The 21,290-nt window shown below is 33.6% G+C and overlaps 1 protein-coding gene and 3 long non-coding RNA genes across 4 annotated transcripts; 3 read left to right on the top strand and 1 right to left on the bottom strand.

Annotated features, from left to right (window-relative positions):
* Nucleotides 1-318: 318 nt before the first annotated feature.
* On the top strand, nt 319-1,603 carry LOC105216901 (angiopoietin-related protein 1). The gene is made up of 3 exons (XM_011191653.3): nt 319-597; nt 703-1,230; nt 1,293-1,603. The coding sequence occupies exons 1-3, from the start codon at nt 374-376 to the stop codon at nt 1,444-1,446; spliced, it is 906 nt and encodes a 301-aa protein (XP_011189955.1). The 5' UTR covers nt 319-373; the 3' UTR covers nt 1,447-1,603.
* Nucleotides 1,604-5,421: 3,818 nt separating this feature from the next.
* Nucleotides 5,422-17,082, top strand: LOC128920156 (uncharacterized). The gene is made up of 3 exons (XR_008470281.1): nt 5,422-5,541; nt 16,457-16,546; nt 16,603-17,082. It is a non-coding gene; the product is annotated as an uncharacterized LOC128920156 (long non-coding RNA).
* On the top strand, nt 5,581-7,608 carry LOC128920158 (uncharacterized). Its single transcript, XR_008470283.1, has 3 exons — nt 5,581-6,034; nt 6,099-6,153; nt 6,304-7,608. It is a non-coding gene; the product is annotated as an uncharacterized LOC128920158 (long non-coding RNA).
* LOC128920157 (uncharacterized) lies at nt 14,289-21,290 on the bottom strand. Its single transcript, XR_008470282.1, has 4 exons — nt 20,912-21,290; nt 14,815-14,916; nt 14,555-14,741; nt 14,289-14,498 (listed from the first exon to the last, which is right to left on the bottom strand). It is a non-coding gene; the product is annotated as an uncharacterized LOC128920157 (long non-coding RNA).

Below are 21,290 nucleotides of genomic sequence, written 5' to 3'. Positions count from 1 at the left end.
AAAAGGGTTTGACGATATACTTACATACATCTACGGACATGCTACTGAACTCATGAAGCTGAGGAAGTACATAATATTGGAATGCTTATCGTATGATTCCACAAATTCTTTTTTATAAAAAACTGCATGTGAGTGCAAGTATGTATAAATAAAAAGATATAGTATGTCAAGAAAGTGTTTTGGCAAGAGAAATATGAGAGAAATATGTTCTCTTGTCAAAACACTTTCCTGACATACTGTATCTTCTTATCAATTTGTGGAATGTTGCGATATTACTGTATATAAAGAAGTATACGTTATACACTCATTTCACTTTAATCCTTACTTAAAACTAGTTAGTTTCAATTCGACGCCCAAAGTGCAACTCGCGAAAATGTTTTGCTTTGTTTTCTTTATTTTACTGAATTATATTTTAATTTCGCATATTAAATTTGGATTTAGTCAGAGTATTGATACGAGTACAGTGTGCGATTGCAATTGTAATGTGGAAATAGATCTCGTTAAGAAATTTATGAATGATTTAGAAGAGGTGCGAAAAAGTACCGATAAAATAGATACGAAAGCTTCGAACATCGAACAGCAGTTAATTGAAAATCGGTAAGAATTAGTAACTACTTCTGAAACTCTTAAAAGAGCTAATATATATTAGGCGGTTATCAGTAGTTAGTCAGTAGTACTCACAGTTATTAACGCTAATTTCAGAGCAACAAATCCATCGAGTTGTATGGAAGCTGCAGCAACCAGTTTGAAGAGTGGCGTTTATAAAATTAAACTTGAAAAGATGAATATCACCGACTTGGAGGTATTTTGTGAAGAAGACGTCGATTTTGGAGGATGGTTAGTTATTCAACGGCGTCAAAGTGGCTCAGTAAGTTTTTATAGAGATTGGAATGACTATAAGAAGGGATTTGGCGATTTAACGGGAAACTATTGGATCGGTTTGGAAAAACTTCACGTGCTAACCAGCAGCTGTCAACAAGAGTTGTATATTCAACTACAAAGGCGTAGTGGCGAAAAATACCATGCAAAATATGCAGAGTTCCTTATTGGGCCTGAGTCACAGAGCTACACTTTGAAGAAATTGGGTAATTATGGCGGAAATGCTGGTGATTCCTTATTACAACATTTGGGAAACAAATTTTCAACATATGATCGTGATAATGATAATTCGGAAAACAATTGTGCAAAGGTGTATGAAGGTGCTTGGTGGTTTTTCAGTTGTTATAAAAGGTTAAAATATTTTCCGTTTGATAAAAACCCAGCGTTTATGATGAAATATCTTTCATTTTCAGTCACCTAAATGGGGTCTACAATGGTGATCATTTCGGTGTGAATTGGAATGAATTAAAAAAGGAAGAATCCTTATCGTTTGCGCAAATGATGATACGACCAACCCAAAATTGCTGGAGACGATTGATGTTGGGCAATTTAAATCGATATACCTAAAACAATATATTGCGATGCATTCCCGTTGCTAATGCACACTATACACTTTATATTGACTGGATTCGATTAGACTTTAATATTCTTATTTACAAAATCAAAAACACGTTTTTTTTTCTTTTCAAATAAAAATATTATACTTATAATGGCCTAATTATAATATGACTGTTATTTTTGAATTTAATCGAAGATTTTATTTAGCACAATTAGAGCGGTCTGATCCAATTCCAATAAGCACTGTGTTGTTCGATAACTTATTGCCAGTGTGGAGGTTTATAATGTCACTCATATAGAGAAGCTGACCGCTTCTGGGCACTTGCTACTTGTTGACATGTCCGAATTAAAAGTTTGGCCCTAGAGGAGCAGCACATAGTGATTCCATTCCAATCTCACCAAGCACTTAGTAAATCCTTCCTAACCGGAACTTACCATCATTGGCTCGGTCCAATGCCATTTAACCATGACCTCTTTTCACTTGACATTCTGATTTACTCTTCATCGCCAGTAACCATCGTCTTAAGGAGTGTTTCGATTTTGTTGCGATCCAGCAGCTTTTCGCAGATGGAAATTCAGTCCATGAAAATTTTTTTTACTTGTTGTTTTTGGCCTTATTTTAATGGTTCCAAAGGGTATTTTGTCCAATGTTGGGTCCTTGTGCAATCGAACTGACAAAGTTTAACTTTGACACCTATTTCGATGTTATACCTCAAATATTATGGTAGTTTATAAGCTATAATATTCTGAAATATTATTTGAAGTATCTTTAATAATAAGAAACAACATAAATATATGAGTGACAATACTACAAATTTTAAAATTCCTTTTACTTGAATTCTTCAAAGCAGAATATACTTACTGACTTGCAAGCTTGCTTGAGTTGTGGTGAGCGTTTTGTACAATATTATAAGCGTATCCTTTAAAAACAATTATGAAAAGTTTTATAGACAAAATCATACGCATGTGTTGAATAAGTGAAAAATACAGGAGATATATTCAAAGATCAAAATCACCTATCCTATAACCACAACAATCAATATTATCAAAAGTACGAGCACCGTTTAGTCATAGCAAATGTTAAGGTTATTAGATGTAATGTTTTGAACTTTTTTAATATAGAGTAAATGCTAACTGATACTGCAAACTAACTAAGATTATCAGTAAAAATTAAATTAATTAATTTTTACTTGTATTACATAATCACTTACGAGACCTGTTCAATAAATAATTAGTATATTTTTATGACATCGAAACCAAAGTCCAATTGTCCCATATACAAAAAATAATATCTATAATTTAATCTATATATGGGCATTTCCGCCATGTCGAACGGGATAATCGTACACCTTTCAACTAAAAAAAAAGTATGAACAAAAATGTTTTTTAATTTTGACAGTAGGATTTTCTAATAGCCCTTCATTAGCTCTACATTTAGTGTTAAGGTTGATTTTGGAACGGTTTTCATTTTCAAGATAATTGCAAAAAACCGAGGCATTCGCACGGGACAAAAAATGGAAGTCGTTTTTGGGAACAACGATTCAAACGGCGATTTCAGCGAATTGTGAGGCAATATTCAAATGTTTTTGATTGTAAAATGTTGCGCATTGATGGCCTTTAAAGATGGTATGAATTTCATCCAAAAATAATTTATAGTTTTTTTTTTAATTAATTATTAACCACATTCGCACGGGACATGTCGCACGGGACATTTTTTTCCATCTTAATATTTATGTTGATTTTGTTTTATAATGCGGAATTATGAAACAACAAGTCCAATAAAATGGCTTAAAAAAGTAGTAAAGTAAATGTATTTATTTATTTATTTTAACTAATATCCAACGAGAAACACAACAAAAATTCTGTAGTATGAAATGAAAATAGTATTATGAATGTGAAATACATTTTTTTTTTTTTCAGAAAATGCTGTCTTCGGGCATACAATTTGTGGATTTCGTTATCTGCCAGACTTTCCTTTTGATAACTGCTCCCACTCCATCGACGGCTACTTGCAAAAAAATTCTATTCTAATGAAGAGTATTTTAATTATTTTATAAAATCAACCAGGCTTGATAATATAAATTTGTTTTTAAACTGAGAGCAGATACCTTAAAAAAATAAATATTTTAGAAAAGCAACTAAAGGATTTCTTAATTTTAGTTAAGAGATTTATCAAGAAACTAATATTTCATGCGTTAACTTGTCAATTTTAAAAGCAAACGAATTTCCCTTACAACCATGTTCAAATGAGCACTCTTATTTTGATTTGGAAGCCTATAATTTTCGCCAAAATCTATTTGAATAGCTATTTCAGTGGAATTTAAAGTGCGGTTTTTACTCATATGTAAATAATTAATGTAAATGTATCTATTTACATACTTAAGTCAATTTTGTAAGACAAAAAATAAATTTCAATTTTTAAATTCCACACCTACGATGTCGCACGGGACCAATTTTAAGTAGTTACCAAAACCACAAATCTTCTGATTTTTGAACAAGGTTTTTTTTATTATAATTGTATACAAGTTTACTGTTTATACCCAAAATTTGGCGAGCTTGCTGCTTTTATTTGCGATGCAGTGGGAATAGGTGTTGTTTTTTGATGTCGCACGGGACATTAAAATATAGGATAATAAGAAAGCAAAAACTTACAGTTACTTGCAATCGCATGCTTTCTTATGCATTTTATTTGGAACTTTGTACCCTTTTAAAGGTTTTACACAAAGCAAAAAAATATACATGATATGTTTCTTTAACAATTTTGACGAAAAAACACATGCAGTAGAAAAATCGAAATGAGAAAAGTAGCTCCTATTCGACTTGGCTTTGGTATATCTCGTAATTGGTTATGAATTAATTTAAAATTAATTTAATATCAATAAATTTAGATATTTTCCTATGAAAATATGCAAAAACTTTGTAATTCTAATAATATTTAATATTTTGTCTGTGGTAGACCTTCTAGCGGAAATGCCCATATATAAAAATTTCATGTAACGTTGTTTGTCCGGGATTGGCGCCCAAACTACTGAACCGATTTTAATGAAATTTTGCACAAATCTGCAGTTTGGCCCGACTTAAAAGATTAGATAGTTTGTATTTCACATTTTAGTCGCAATGTCCATTCGTCTGTCCATTCGGTCAAGCGATAATTTGAATTGAAATCTAGACATCTTAATAAAACTTCGTACACGTTACAATTAGCAATATGAGATTGTATTGTAGATAGCCAAAACCTGACAAATGCAAAAATTAAAAAAAAAGTTAAGAAAAAAAAAGACTTTTGCAACAGATATTCACAGCACAGAAGGACATGAGGATTTACACATTTTTAGGTAAGTGACCGTGGTCAACAAACGTCTGTCCGGTCTGCCATTTAGTCAAGCGATAATTTGATCTGGATATCTAAATATAACTTAGCTTAATCTTAAACATTGATATTATGATAAGGTTGGTTTGATTGATGTTCAAAATCGGACTTCTGCAACAACTAAAAAATGATTCTACCTACAATGCTCTTTTGCACCCACTTAAAGTTTTTTAGGTTAATCTGTAACTTAGCTATAGAACTTTCTTTTATTTAATGACATGAGGGCGTCGTAGCAAGAAACATTAAGATATCTGTCAATGTTTTTTCTGCAACGCAAATTCGAACTCAGCTGAGAAACTGAGTCAGAACATAATTATAAAATGCTTATCGTAACATTACACAAGCATTCTTTATGTAAAAAGCTGTGTTTGTGTACATATATAATACAGCGTACAGTCGAAAACATATACTAATTAAAACCAAAGCAGTTCACATTTGCGAAAATTTCCCGTTTTCGAATACCCAAAAATAATAAGTTAATATATGTGTGGCAACTCCATAAAGCTTAAAAGTTGTTGATTACTAATGCAACCATGCATTTTGACTTTTTGTTTTGTATTATCTTTTATGCTATTGTACTAATTCGTTATATGTCAATAAATCATCCCTTTTTGGTTTAACCTTCAAGCAGATAGCACGTGCTATATATGTATATTTACACGTTAAAATTCACATTTTATTATTATTTCGTATATACATATATTAATTTGTACTTAAAGTATGTGATAGAAAATGTAAGTTTGAGAAAACTATTATTTAAAAAAACAATTAAAAAAAGGCTAAGTTCGTGAGCAACCGAACATTTTATACTCTCGCAATTTATTGCTATATTTTTATTAAAATAAAACACAATTTGACTCACATATTCGGCATATACATACATAGTACTATATATATAAAAAGAAGTTACATTTCCTTGGTAATCTTATAACTCAAGAACCGCCGAATCGATTGACACAAAAATTTTAGAGTTCGTTCCTACCTATAAGGAGGTGGTTTGTGTGAAGTTTGTTTGGAATCGGTGCAGCCGTTCCTGAGTTTGACATTTTTTGTGAGTAAATACACTGTACCAAAATCAAGTATTTTCAATACGATTTATCAATTATACATCGTGCTCTCATTGCGAACAGAATATTAATTTGCTGTCATTGGAATTCAGTTGACAGTTTTCTTATGTGCTTTGAGTTCTTTTATATCTTGCTCTCATTTTGAACAATCATACTTTTGGTGAGTGTTAACCATGTGTTTCTTTTTTAATTGTATTTTAATTGCTTCATTTTTTTATATATAGTTCAATTGCCAAGCGTTACTTAATTTTCACAATTTTAATTTGATCTCATTTTCCGGTGAGTGTTTTCTTTATTTGCACAATTGAGGTTATGTCCAGCGTGAGTGTATGTGAATTCATATTTCCACGCGCACACATTGAAGTTGGAATTAAATGTATAATTTTTTCAAGAAATAATTTTCAATGTATTGCTTTTACATTCAATTAGTCATACACTGTACTGAAAGAATGCCACGTTCAAGACGACCAAACATTGGCAGACGTTCACGTCAATCAAATGCTACAGCGTTAAATCGAAGATCACAAAGTGAAGAAGATCGTGTTCGACGAAATGAAATGGAAACACAACGACACAGACGGAGAACTCACTGGGATAATAGTGAAGCACCAAGAAACCGTCGTGGGCGTACGTCCGTTTATGATATACGTCAAATGGAACACGCGGCTTTCAATTACGATGCCACCATTGATTACAGCATGTATGCCTACATTGGCCAGATGAATATAGAATGTATACATTGCAAAGTATTTAAATTCATAATGGAATGTGTTGTGCTGGTGGGAAAGTCAAATTACCGGTGCTAGAACTTCCGCCAGAACCTTTGCATTCATTGGGTTTTGGTAATTCGCCAACGTCAAAGCATTTCCTCTTAAATATTCAAAAATACAATTCATGCTTTCAAATGACATCTTTTGGAGCTATAAATATTATGAAAGATGGATTTATGCCGACGTATAAGGTGATTTCTTCGTGTGGAATTAGCAATATCATTTTTAATTTATGTGCCGTCCCTGTGTTCGATGTTTTTAGAAATTAAGATCCGTTATCATCTATATATATTTCTCGACCGTTACAGATTCAAGGTCAAATATACCATAGAGCTGGGTCTTTGCTACCATTACCAGATGATGATCATAAATTTTTGCAAATATATTTCATTGATGGTGAGAATCGTGAATTAAATAAGCGCTGTGCAATTTCGACGAATACGAGAAGATCAATCGTGAATGAATTGCAAACATTTTTTCATCAACACAATGAATTGGTGAAATTGTTTAAAGTGGCACTCGAACGGATGCCCTCCGATGGCCACAAAATCATAATAAAAGCCGATAAAACACCAATTGGGGAGCAAACCAGACGATTCAATGCACCAACGATTGATGAAGTAGCCATTGTTGTGGTTGGCGAACAGTTGTTTTGTATCGTAGAAATGAGAATTTATAACGTATTTCAGAACTCCATCGCTGTTATGATGCATTGCAATACCCCATTTTGTTTTGGAGAGGGGACGATGGCTATCACATCAACATACCAATGATAAATCCAACAACTGGTACATATACATTTTATTTTGTTTAACACGTTCGCGTTCATTTGAATTTAGCGGGTGACTGCCAGATAATCACTTAATTTTTCCATACAAATTTGAAGAGCGGGAATTCCCGCTTTTTTTCTACAGGTTAATTTTTTTTAAATAGTCTGAACAAATTAGGGAATTCCCGCCATTACCACATGAATTTCCTATGCACTTTTGTCGGGATTGAAACTTCCCCTCAACAAACCACAAATGACTGGCACGTTAACTTTGAATGGGGATTCCCAAATTAAATTTGTTTGAATTGCGGTTGGCCTGTCAGGGATGGTAGTTCACGCTTTACCAACACTAAAAACACATTTTTGAAGGTAGAAAATCCTTATTCAAATAGCGCGGGAATTCCCGCAATTGTTCGCAATTTACGCGAATGTGCTAAACATTTTCATTCGCTAATTAATTTTTGCAATACAGGTCAATAATCAACAAAAAAAGTCAGTGCGATCAATTTTTATTCGTACCGATTGATGATTCGCCCTCAAGAAACAAATTTTATTTTGCAATGCAATCAACTTTCGCATCAATATATCGTCGATATGTACGCCACAATTAAAAGTGAGCGATTAAACTTCATCCGTTACAATCAAGCCCGATTAAGATCAGAGAATACATACATTTGCGTGACGCAATAATCAATGATGTAAATGTGAATGATATTGGCCGTTTAACAATGTTACCATCATCATATGTTGGTAGCCCACGTCATATGCATGAATATACGCAAGATGCGATGACATATGTACGAAATTATGGACGACCGGATCTATTCATAACATTTACGTGCAACCCGAAGTGGGTCGATGTGTCTGATTGTTTACTTGATGGTCAGGTGCCAAAAGATCGGCATGACATAACTGCCCATGTATTCCAACAAAAATTTAAAAAATTAATGGATCTGATTGTCAAACTCCGTGTATTTGGAGAAGTGCGGTGCTTTATGTATACCATAGAGTGGCAAAAAAGAGGCTTACCTCACGCACATATTTTGATTTGGTGCGTAAACAAAATAACCCCTGATATGATTGATACCTTCACATCGGCCGAAATTCCAGATCAAACCATGGACCCAATGATCCTGCATTGCTGCTGACATTGGAAATGTATAATGAAGCCTTGATAATGATCGAAGATTTGTGCCTTACGATTGCAAATAAGACATTAGGGCAATTAGGATTGACTCCACCAAATCGTCCAATGCATGATTTATTTGAACGAGAATTGCAACGCGAACTGCAATTCGATCGTAATGAATTGCGTGCGTTCGTACAAACGTATACTCCACAATTAAATGATCAACAAAAATATGTATATGACACAGTGATGCAAGCTGTCAATGACAACACTGGTGGATTGTATTTTTTGGATGCACCTGGCGGCACTGGAAAAACATTTTTGATTTCATTAATACTGGCAACGATTCGGTCGGAACAAAAAATCGCATTAGCACTTGCTTCTTCCGGAATTGCAGCTACATTACTTGATGGCGGCCGCACAGCACATTCCGCCTTGAAATTGCCATTGAACATGCAAGCAATTGAAACACCAACATGCAATATTTCAAGGAGTTCTGGAATGGCTAAAGTCTTGCAACAAACATCCATTATTTTATGGGACGAATGTCCAATGGCCCATAAAAAATCTTTGAAAGCCTTAAATCGAACATTACAAGATTTGAGACGGAGTTTACAGCTGTTTGGTGGTGCATTAATATTGTTATCTGGTGATTTTCGTCAAACGTTGCCTGTTATTCCGAGATCAACACCAGCTGATGAAATTAATGCATGTTTGAAAAGTTCATTTTTGTGGGCACACGTCCAAATGCTTTCGTTGACGACCAATATGCGTGTGCGTCTTCAAAATGATTCTTCAGCACATGAGTTTTCAAAGCAATTGCTGAAGATTGGCGATGGAAAAATGGCAAGTGATCAAAATGGGTTTATCACGTTACCGAATAATTGTTCAATAATTGTATCATCAAAAGAAGAACTCATTGATCGCGTTTTTCCAAATATTGCTCAAAATTATAATAACCATGATTGGTTACGAGAACGTGCAATTTTAGCACCAAAAAATGTCAATGTCAATGAAATCAATTTCCACATCCAGGAAAAATTGCCAGGTAATTCGGAAACGTATAAATCTATTGATACTGCTATGAATGATGAAGACGCAGTCAATTATCCGGTTGAATTTTTAAATTCTTTGGAACCACCAGGCATGCCACCGCATAATTTGAATTTGAAAATTGGTTCATCAATTATACTTCTTCGAAATCTTAATGCACCGAAACTTTGTAACGCGACGAGACTTTCAGTGAAGAAATTGATACCAAATTTAATTCAAGCAACAATTCTCACTAGCAAAGCAAAAGGTGAAATTGTACTAATACCGCGCATCCCATTAATACCAACGGACATGCCATTCGAATTTAAACGTCTTCAATTTTCTGTTGGGCTATCTTTTGCTATGACCGTCAACAAAGCCCAAGGGCAAACGCTCCAGGTGTGTGGAGTTAATTTAGAGGAAGCTTGCTTTTCTCACGGTCAACTGTACGTTGCATGTTCGACAGTTGGAGCCATGAAAAATGTGTTTATTTATGCCCCACAAAATTGAACATTGCTTTTCTTTTTCATTATTGTGTTAAGAAATCAAATCTTTTAAGCAATCAATTTTTTGCGTAGAGAAGCGCGCCGGGTAACGCTAGTACATACATAGTATAAAGTCCATTGAAAGTTTGAAACCCCTAATATTAGGTATATGGGAGCTAGGGGAAGTTATGACCCGATTTTAACTATTTCTGGTACAGAGACACACTATTAAAATAAAACGATTTCCTCAGAATTAAATTAAGATATAAGATAAGATAAGAGAGATTTACCGACATTTTCGGTGAAAAATTACCCTAAGGAACTGAGTTCTTCATGTACAGTACCTGGCCATGGAATTACGAACAATTACGAATTACAAAAAAACTACGGTTACAATAATTGTCAGCCGATAACTATAGAGTAGGCAAGCTTATTCGAATATTATAACGTTAATTATACAGTAGAAATATAGGCAAAGGGTGCCACCCAGGTTGTAATTTTGTAACTTTCACCATAAATTAAAAACATTGTCAAAAAAATTAAAAATATGGAATATGCTCCCCGTTCGTAATTCGATGGCCAACAGCTGTAAATATCCGGGGCTTTCAAAAGTTATAGTCCGATTTCGACAATTTTTTCACAAGTGATGCCACAGATCATATACGGTATCTGTGTAAAGTTTCGCTATCTTCATTAGTTCCTTATGTATATATTATAAAGTGAAGGAATAAGATGGAATTCAAAATTGAGTTATATTGGGAATTGTCGTTGTTGTGAACCGATTTCGCCCATATTCCACCTGTGTCATCAGGGTGTCAAGAAAGTGTTATATACCGAATTTCATTGAAATCGGTAGAGTAGTTCTTGAGATATGGTTTTTGACCCATAAGTGGGCGACGCCACGCCCATTTTCCATTTTGTAAAAAAATTTCAGTGCAGCTTCCTTGTGCCATTTCTTATGTAAAATTTGGTGTTTCTGACGTTTCTCGTTAGTGAGTTAACGCACTTTTAGTTATTTTCAACCTAACCTTTGTATGGGAGGTGAGCGTGGTTATTATCCGATTTCTTTCATTTTTGGACTGTATAAGGAAACGGCTAAAAGAAACGACTGCAGAAAGCTTGGTTTATATAGCTTTCTTGGTTTGCAAGATTTATACAAAAAACCAATTTGGGGGCATGGTCACGCCCACTTTTCCAAAAAAAATTACATTAAAATGTGCCTCTCTCTAATGCGATCCTATGTTCCAAATTTTATTTTCATAACTTTATTTATGGTTTAGTTATAGCTCTTTATGTGTTTTTGGTTACCGCCATTTTGTGGGCGTGGCAGTGTTCCGATTAAACCCATTTTTGAACTTAACCTTTTTACACGTGCACAGTTCATTTCAGAAAAAGTAACTGTAAGCTTGCACAACCCATAAGTCTAAGTAATTAAAAAACCGCTGGTCAAAAATATTTGAATAACGAGAATTAGAAGCCAGTAAGTATAATGTTGTCTATAGGCAACATTAGGCATGAAGGGGTTAAGACAACATATTTATTTTGTTCTATAGTAATTTTGAATTCTTCTATTAATAAATTACTTAAATAAATTGCGCTGCTTTCTCTGTCTGTAATTTTTGCAGAGCGAAGAAGGTTCATGGCATATTACAAATAATCGAACTCCAGAAAGTAGAACAGTGCACCACTAGATTATGATAAGGATATAAGAGCAGCTGTACAAAACTACTGGCTGTCAATAACTTGCTTAATAAAAATGAAAGCAAATCACAAATAAATATGTATATACGATTATATATTCAACCATTTACTTTCCTTTTTGTCTCAGTTCACTAAAGCTCAAATTATGCAAAGCAATTCAACCCTTGCAATACTTTATATTAGTTTAACGTACACCAACGCAAGTCGACTCAGGCAGCTTTAAGTCACCAATACACAACAGTGATATTCATTAAGGTATAAGTTTGCGCTGTGCTCTGTATGTACCTGCCTGCCCCGAGTTTAAGCGTTACTCGTATCTACTTCTTTATTGCCTTTAGCGAATTTGCTAATAAAATCAGTGGCACACGTTGAAGCATAAAATGTAAAAAAAAAAAAAAAACACATAGACAGCAGAGCGCTATACAGATTTTGCGATTATCAAGCAACAACTTAAGACATGTGTGCACCTTATGCTTCCATGTATGTATGCTGTGTTCGTGTGGGTATAAAAAGAAGCTGTAACCAACTGGGCACGGTTGTTAAAAAGATGGCGACGAAAGAAGATGCGGTCTAGGTTACTTGACTTTGCGCAGAAAAAGGCCCGTGCTTAACCATATACATATTTATAACCAAACATTTACATACATACATATTTACATATAATGACTGCTTATATGCATATGTGGTGCTTTTTTTCGAGGCTTTGACATTGCTTAAAGTCGCTGCAGGAGGGAAGTGTGCGGAGAGTGGCGCATCGCCGAATGCTGCTCATTTCGTTAAGCAGCTTCGCATATACATCTAACTGTATATACATATGTATGTATGTGTTGCGTTTGTATGTAATGGCTTGTGCGTGTGTGCGCAATAAATAACTTTGGCTGTCAGCAAAAGATTTTACGGAGGATTTTATTTTGTAAGCAAAGAATTTTATTACCTTGATAACAAGGGTAGATATGCAGCCGCCTTGAGAAAGGTAAACGCCAAATTGCTTCGAATTTAACTGTACATTTGCGTACATGACATGACAAACAAACAACGGTTAGTGTGCGTGTGTGTATGTGGTTTGCATATATGTACTAGCGCACATTTGCGCTAATCAGTTGAGCTAGCTGTAAAGAAATGAAACAGTTAACCTTATCTAATATCCGATTTTTATTGTTTTACCTAAAAGTTTCTTGTAAACGTATACTCAAGTAGTAAATAAAAACGATAAAGCACATTTTACGTTACATAACTGTAGAGTTTTCCTTTTCTTTTTTTTTTTGTATTAATTAAAACGAATTTGGATTGCAGCCACTACGCTCTACACTTATGTAGTTATTAAACTCCCTTGAGCTGTCGTCATTGTTGACATTGAAAAGTTCGCCACACTTTTGCCACGCCCATTAAAGGATGTTATTAAAAACTAGAAAATTGCTTCGGTAAGGAGGTTCACATATCTCAGCAATTCGAAAGTTCGCTCTGCGACAATTAATGCAAACGTTGGGCTTTACAAACTATGTAAGTAACGGGCCACCATTTATGAATCGCCAGCAATCAATAAAGCATGCGTTAAAGGAAGATAATATACTAGGCTTAGATAAGCGTAAAAACTTAATTTCCAACCCCATCAGATGATTTCGCATTGCAATAGATAACATTGATATAATAGAACTTTTCTCTTTTTTTATACATCAACGTATTCGATATCTTAACGAAACTTGAGAGAAATTCTGTCTGTTTTGATCTAAGAAATTATGAATTCATTAATAACATTTCTTTAGCTCGCATATACCGAAAGTACAGAACCTCTTCCTACTAATTAGTTGTTTTCCATATGCATAGAAATGCCGAAGAATGAGCTGATAAATGAAGATTTGTAAGAAATTGGATTTTTCATAAAATTTTTATTAGCCCATTTAATTTCCAAATATTCCGATTTATACAGAGGCCTCAAACTTTTTCGAGAAGTATGTTGTCCATTTTAAATGGTTAAATGACCATATCCCTTGAATTTTTCCATTGATGTAATCGGTATATAGTAGAATAAATTGGGTATAATTGATAAACCGTGAAATAAACTATAACGTTTAATATAGAAGCTCTTTGTAATGAGAGACATCTGTGTAAGTTTTTAAAAATAGACTAATCGATTTTATGTACATATCTCACAAACTGCTAAAGAAATATAGAGCAATTAGGTTTCGAGGTGTGGAATGTATGTTCTCTTTCGGAATTCAGCAATTTAGATTATTAACGTCGAATTGTAATGATTTAATATACCGGGTGTATGAGGAAAAAAGTCAGACAGAGGAACAGAAACTATTATATTTGAATTATGGAGGCGGTGCAAATGTTCAAACCGATTTCAGTCCTATTCAGTTTTAAAATAATGAATATGTTGACTAAGATAATCAATTCAAAGACAACGGGCAAGTCGCCTCCATATACGCCAGACATAACGCCGTGTGACTTTTTCCTATTTCCAAAAATAAATAATGTAGGCGAATGAATAAACTATTATTTTCAAAAAACACAAATTACCGTTATATTTTGAATACACCTTCTATAAATATGAATTTTTAATATTACGTGCTTGTTTGTTAATATTTCTTTAGACACATCGATTTAAATCGCTCAACATCAAGCGTTTAATGCAATTTTCTGTTGGTCGTATCATCATTTGCGCAAACGATAAAGATCCACAGCTTACTATGCGATTCCAATGGAGATATACTACGAAGGCTCCATTCAAGTTACTGCGAAATAAAAAATAGATCATCACCACATTTGTTAAGTAGAATATTTACCTTACATGGTAGCCAAGGAAATAGTGGAGCATCTCTTGTTCGTTTGTCCTGCGTTGTTAGCGCGAATAAAATCAAATACGTTTTGAAAAATTAAAATTTAATACAGCAAAATAATGGAAACAAAGCGAAACAAAGCGAAACATTTCCAGCGAGTTGCGCAGCTTGGGCTCAGTCTTCATTTCGCTTTTTTTGCTTTTTTTATTTAAAAGAAATTATAAATTTAATAAAGTTTCCTCTAAAAACAACATGAAAAGATGAATATCACCTCCTAGTTGGGTTTGGTGAAGAATACGTCTACATTGAGGGATGGAAAGCAATTCAAAGGCATCATAAGTGATTCAGTGTATTCTAACAGAGATTTGCAATGCTAGAAGGAGAGATATATACAAATGAAAACACATAATGAATACTACGTAAAATATTATGAGATTCTGCTGACGAATAAGAAAGCTACGCCTCAAAGAAATCGGCTAATTATAGCTGACGATTCCTTAACCCTTTCATGCCCAATGTTGACTATGTGCAAGCTTACAGTTACTTTTTCTGTTAAAAACTGTGTACGTGTTCATTCAGTAAGCGTTCTCCGCCGAGTGTAATTTGCAAAACATAAAAATAATTGTTTTATTTTAAAACAAAGTGAACTATGTAAATGAATAAACATTAGAGAGTTATTTCAAATAAATCAGCCATGAGAAAAGTTTTTAGCCTATTCATAATAATTTAATTGTTGCCTATGGGCCTGTAACTAATGAACCAGGACACATAGGACAATGAAGTTTTTATCAATTCAAATTTGAGTTAAGAGAGAGTTAATATATATCTATTCTAACAAGTAAGGAAGGGCTAAGTTCGGGTGTAACCGAACATTTTATACTCTCGCAATTTATTTATTTAACTTTATTTATATTATATAATACACAATTTGACCCACATATTCGTCATATATATTGTATAAAGTCCATTGAAAGTCGGAAACCCTAATATTAGGATAGAAGTACCGAGATCCTCATGTTCTATATATGGGGCCTTGACAATCTATGGTCCGATTTCGGTGATTTTTAGAATGAGGCTGCCACACTATAAACGTAGTATTTGTGCAAAGTTCTGCATCGATATCTTTACTAGTGCTTACTTTATATATTGTAAGGTAAACGATTCAGATTGTCTTCAAAGTTCTGGTATATGGGAAGTAGGCGTGGTTGTGAAGTGATTTTGCGAAGTGATTTTCACAACATATCATTGGGATGTAAAGAAACTATTACAAACCAAGTTTCATTGAAATCGGTCGAGTAGTTCCTGAGATATGGTTTTTGACCCATAAGTGGGCGATGCCACGCCCATTTTCAATTTTGTAAAAAAATCTGAGTGCAGCTTCCATCTGTCATTTCTTATGTGAAATTTAGTGTTTCTGGCGTTTTTCGTTATTGAGTTAACCCACTTTTAGTAGTTTTCAACATAACCTTTGTATGGAAGGTGGGCGTGATTACAATCCGATTTCCTCCATTTTTGGGTTGTATAAGCTAGTACATAAAGGAAACGACTCTAGAAAGTTTCCTTGATATGCCATTAGTAGTTTGCGAGATATGTACAAAAAACTTAGTAGGGGGAGGGGCCACGCCCACTTCCCCAAAAAAATTACATTCACATATGCCCCTTCCTAGTGTAGCAACTTTGTTGCGAGAGTATACAAAAAAATGTTAGCTCCGCCCATTTTAATTCGGGCATGAGAGGGTTAAGTTATTATTTGAGACAAAAATTTGCAACGTAAAATGTCTCAAACGTTGTCTTATTATTAATATTCTCATGGATAAAATCATTAAACTTAACTTTCAAAGAACTATTCAAATGCAGTGCTAAAATTTACAATACATATTTCCTTTTAATCGTTTTTTTAATATATTTTGTAGGAATTTGGTACACATATTCCTTGGCACTATGCGGAGATTGGTATGGCAAATATACATGCATTCTGTAAACATTTTCTTGCACAGCTAGAAGTCAGTATTTTTACTTCAACTTAACCCGGTACTGATCAGAACTTTTTACGTTTCAGATTTTTCTGAAATGAAATACACCTATATATTTTGAACGCCTGAGCACGAAAATGAAGTCTGTTTTACGATTCATTATATAAGTTTTGCGGAAAATGCGAAAAACCAACGTGGTTTGTAGTTTTATAGTGTAATTTTCAAGTAATTTATAAAAATATAGGAAAAAAATTATGCATTTTCATATGGTAATCGTAGGTTATTTCGGGTTAATATCTCAATCCAGTATGGGTAACATTTAAAGTAAGTATGATAATTTAGTATGCAAATTTTCTAATCAAAATTCCAAACAGAAGTAACTTCATCGAACATATTAACTTTTCCTTTTGACTTCTTATGACCGACATTTAATAAGCTTAAACGCTGTCAGGTAGTATAAATGCAAAGGCATTATTAACTCGTCTTTGTGACATTCACTGTCATGCTGAGCACTCGTTGATACCGTTTTGTTTACATTTTTTTTTTTTTTTTTGTGAGCCACATACTCGTACGTCACGACGGTGTTTCACGTAATGCGATTATTTGAAAAGAAAAGTCTGTTGCAATGCTGTCTTCAGTATGCAAAAACAGTAAAGGGTGAACATATAGGTAATTTCAAATGTTTAAATAGACTAGTTCTTCATGCTGCGCCATTTGATACATGAAAAGGTTGAAAACGATCTGAAATTCAAAGGAAGAAAGTGAACTTTAAAAGTTTTATTGGTATCTACGAGGGCTGCTATATATATTTCTAGCCTAGGCAACACTAAGTGCAATCTGACATTTCAATTGAAAAGTTTGCATTTTTTTGGCATAACATCACTCAGAACGTTTTCTCGTCTCGTTGGATCCCGCACAATTTGACAATCGCTCAAAAAAAGTGCTTCGAAAATTGGTTTGAGCGCATGCAAAAGTGTATAAATCTTGATGGAGAATATTTTGAAAAACAATAAAACCATTTTCGTTGATAAATATTCCTATTTTCATTATTAGTCCAGAAATATATATAACAGCCCTCGTATAACTGTTGAACATGCATAGCGCCATTTTGTAGGTTATGTCAAGACCTTTCAAAGATGTATAGCATTGCCAGATACGAGCTCTGTAACGCTTTATACATAGCCTCGAAATTCAAAATCCAAAAAGCGGAAGGAAGGATATTTGCCAACCTATTATATATGCCTGTTGCAGAGTTCGAAACGGTTGTGTATTAAAAGTGAGGTTAAAATTTACTACATTAATTATACCAATCGGCAAAATCGACTTTTGTCTGGGTATTGCACTTAAATACCAAAAAATGTATTCTCCGATTTTCGAAGTTGGCCTCCAAAATCGAAATATTTGGATTCGAAGTTCGAAAAAATGACTTTTATAAAATCGAAAATATAGATAAAATCTAAATTTTGTTATATTATTTTTTTTCGAAGATCAAACTTTGACCCTTCATAGCATTGGATTACTTTTGTTGCACCCTTTGTATATAAAATTTTGAACATAACACAACATGTACACTTACTTAACTATTTCAAAAATGTATGTATATAGGCATGTACGTTGCGTATTGCACACCAACACTATATTAATAAAATGCAATTTTTACATTACTGATTTTTTGCACTACAAGCAAATTTTCATGCCTGCCACTGCCACATACTTAACTATTCACTTTCTCTGCACTCCTGTAACGGTACTTACATACATACAATCTATATAATGCACCTATTGACATTTAAATGGCATTTGCACTTACATTTTTTCATGTCGCCCAACTTTCACATGCCGCGCGCTCTCTTTGAACTCTACCATACACACACACACACACACACATTATCATGTGCACAAGAAGCCCTTGGATGCAATTGACAACCGGTATATGATTCAATGCGTTTTATTAATATTTCCATTTGGCGTCGACACTGCGAAAATCCATTACAACCGAGAATGCAATAGTCTGCTCATATGTGAATAGATATGGATTGAACATACAGGCATGCATTTGTAGAAATATGTTAACTTAAGTAGGCAAATACTTATGTGAATGCGAAGAAGCAAGGAATTCACATGAGCGAAGTACTACAAATAGACCACATAACCTTAAACTACAAATGTCATATTTATTGCATTAACGCAGTAAGTACAAGTATGAATTTGATCCTTTAAGGTTTCTAAAAAGTATTTAAGAAAATTTTTTTTATTTTCAATTGGACTTTGATTTGATATATTGAAATCCCTTATAATTCAGTAAATTGGGTACTTCATATGTCATACTTAAGCATGACTTTTGAACACGTCTAAAAGAGAGCAAGCTTCAGTTAAGAAAATACTCAAAGCAAAACTTAACTAAGCTGTCCTTGCTAAAGAAAAATAGTAATGTTTCAGCTGGTCCAAAAACAGCTTCACTCCTATTAGAACATCTCAATTTTATATTGCAGCCCCTTCAATGATATTTATTAATACATTATAAGAATCTACAATAATCCAGACATGACTTCAGTATCACAAACTGCGCCGTAATTGTTATTATGGGAACTACGTGAATGTTGCCGAGAACTTGAAAGTACGAATAATTACGCAATTGGAGTGAGTGTAAAAATTCAAGAATAAAATTGTATGAGAGAGTCACTCTGACGAAAACAAAAAACACACCTTTCCGCCAGAAATGGGCCTCATAGCTGAACAGAATTTAGCTCAAAACGTCAGATCTTCTTGGAACTTTTCAAGAGCCAAAAAAGCGAAGCGATGTCGATTGAGAAGTTCGCTTTCAATTTTAAGATCTCGACGTCTCTCACCTACGGTTGTATTTTCTTCAATGCGTGCTGGACGTACTCTATTCGGTCGAATATTATCCAATATGAATGCTGGGTCTCAAGATGGGTGACGGTATTGCGAATAGTAAGCTCAGTAGGCCGACTATGTTGACCATAAGTTGAGAGAAGATTGCGGAATAATTTCTTTATAGAACGTGAATTTTCGTAATAAAGTTGAACAATTTGTGAATGTTGTTCAGACGTAAGTCTTTCCACGATGAAATGCTAAACAATACTGAACAAAAATAAAAGACAGCTTGACACGACTCACGCGTAATCTGTCAAAAAAAGGCTATTGAAAAAAGTACCTCTACTTGGATCACCCATTGTTACAAAATGATCCAAGTCATGAACCAAAGTCCCAAAAAGCAGATCCGTTATTTATTAAACGTGTTTAGTGGGACTTTTCATGGCCAATGAAAGATAGAAATCTTAATCCCATTTTATAAGACGAGTTCTAAAACGAAGAATTCAGCATCAGTTTGGACATTTACGTTGTAACAAAATATATGAGCCATTCTCTGTAAAAAAAGCCGCTTGAAAAAAAGTTATTTATTTTCTTTGGCAATGATATATCTTATAGTATATGTAAAAACTAAAATAAAACATATGCTGTTAGGTTTGTGTAACGCGGGGTTGCCATACTGTAAAGGGCCAAAGTTTTTTGTAAACAATTTTTCGAACCGCCATAAGTTTAAAACAAATGAACAGATTTTAAAACACCATATAACTGACAAAAAAATTAAAAAAAAATATTAAAAAATAAAAAAAACAAAAAGGGATTAAATGTCTGCTTCGTCCACGTCGTTAATCCTGGGTTATGCTAATTGCAGATAATAATAGTGCATAAATCAATGATTTTTCACCATGTTCTGAGTTGGTTTTTTATTTGTAGCTCATACAAATATTGCTGTCCCAAAATTCCCTTTGGGGGGTAAAAAGGTGATGAAATAAGGAACATTTTAAGATATTTTCGAAAAAAATCGAAGGGGGCATAAATGGTTAAAAATTCCAAAAAAAAAAAATTTTCATTTTTTGCTATGAAATATTAGTTTTAAAAATTTTTACGATACACAGTTTTAAAGTTTGAGAAATTCTGTACAAAAAAGTCATATGGTGTTTTAAAATCTGTTCGTTAGTTTTAAAGTTATGGCGGTTCGAAAGTTTTTTTACAAAAAACTTTGGCCCCTTACAGTATGGCCCACGTTACACAGACCTAACAGCATATGTTTTATTTTAGTTTTTACATATACTATAAGATATATCATTGCCAAAGAAAATAAAGAACTTTTTTTTTCAAGTGGCTTTTTTCCAGAGAATGCCTCATATATGGAGTAGAAACCTGCACTGAGTTTTACAAATGCAGCTTATTAATAAGAAAACCGCAATTGTTACTGACTGCTTACTGATCCGATACTAGACTATCAGCATTATTCGCTGTTTTTTTATAAATGATAACTTTCATAAATGATCATGAGTTATAAAAAAATTATTAAATATGAAAAAACTGAAGGATATTTAGACATACTTTCGAAATACCGTAATACGAGTATCAGTTCAAACAGTGAACGACGTAAACCCGTATACGGAGAGAGCCAAAACGACCTGTCGTATGAGATTTCAATGTAAATGAACAGTCATCACCGCTACTACCGTACGCTACCGTAGATATTTTAGTCATTAGGATTTTTCCCGTAGCGAAGAGTCGGCCACTTCTCACTCTCGAATCTTTCACAATGCAGGGTTGCCAGTACTGATATTTTGTAGTAATTAAAAAATAAACTTTAAATTATTTAAAATTTCCTCAAACTAACTCAAAATCACAGTCGAATTCAATTATTTATAAATCGTTAGACTATTTTTAATTTTCGATATTTTATATTATGAAAAAAAAAACAAAACTGAAA

The sequence above is a fragment of the Zeugodacus cucurbitae genome, chromosome 3 (genome assembly GCF_028554725.1).
Source record: "Zeugodacus cucurbitae isolate PBARC_wt_2022May chromosome 3, idZeuCucr1.2, whole genome shotgun sequence".
Lineage (NCBI taxonomy): Eukaryota > Metazoa > Arthropoda > Insecta > Diptera > Tephritidae > Zeugodacus > Zeugodacus cucurbitae.
The sequence above is the reverse complement of the archived record's forward strand: the minus strand, read 5'-3'. Positions and strand labels throughout refer to the sequence as shown.

Excerpts from the sequence above, each read along its gene's own strand:
- LOC105216901 (XM_011191653.3), top strand. The coding sequence starts at position 374 with ATGTTTTGCTTTGTTTTCTTTATTTTACTGAATTATATTTTAATTTCG. Across the intron at positions 598-702 it reads CAGCAGTTAATTGAAAATCG|AGCAACAAATCCATCGAGTT; the intron begins GTAAGAATTAGT and ends CGCTAATTTCAG. Across the intron at positions 1,231-1,292 it reads TTTTTCAGTTGTTATAAAAG|TCACCTAAATGGGGTCTACA; the intron begins GTTAAAATATTT and ends TTTCATTTTCAG.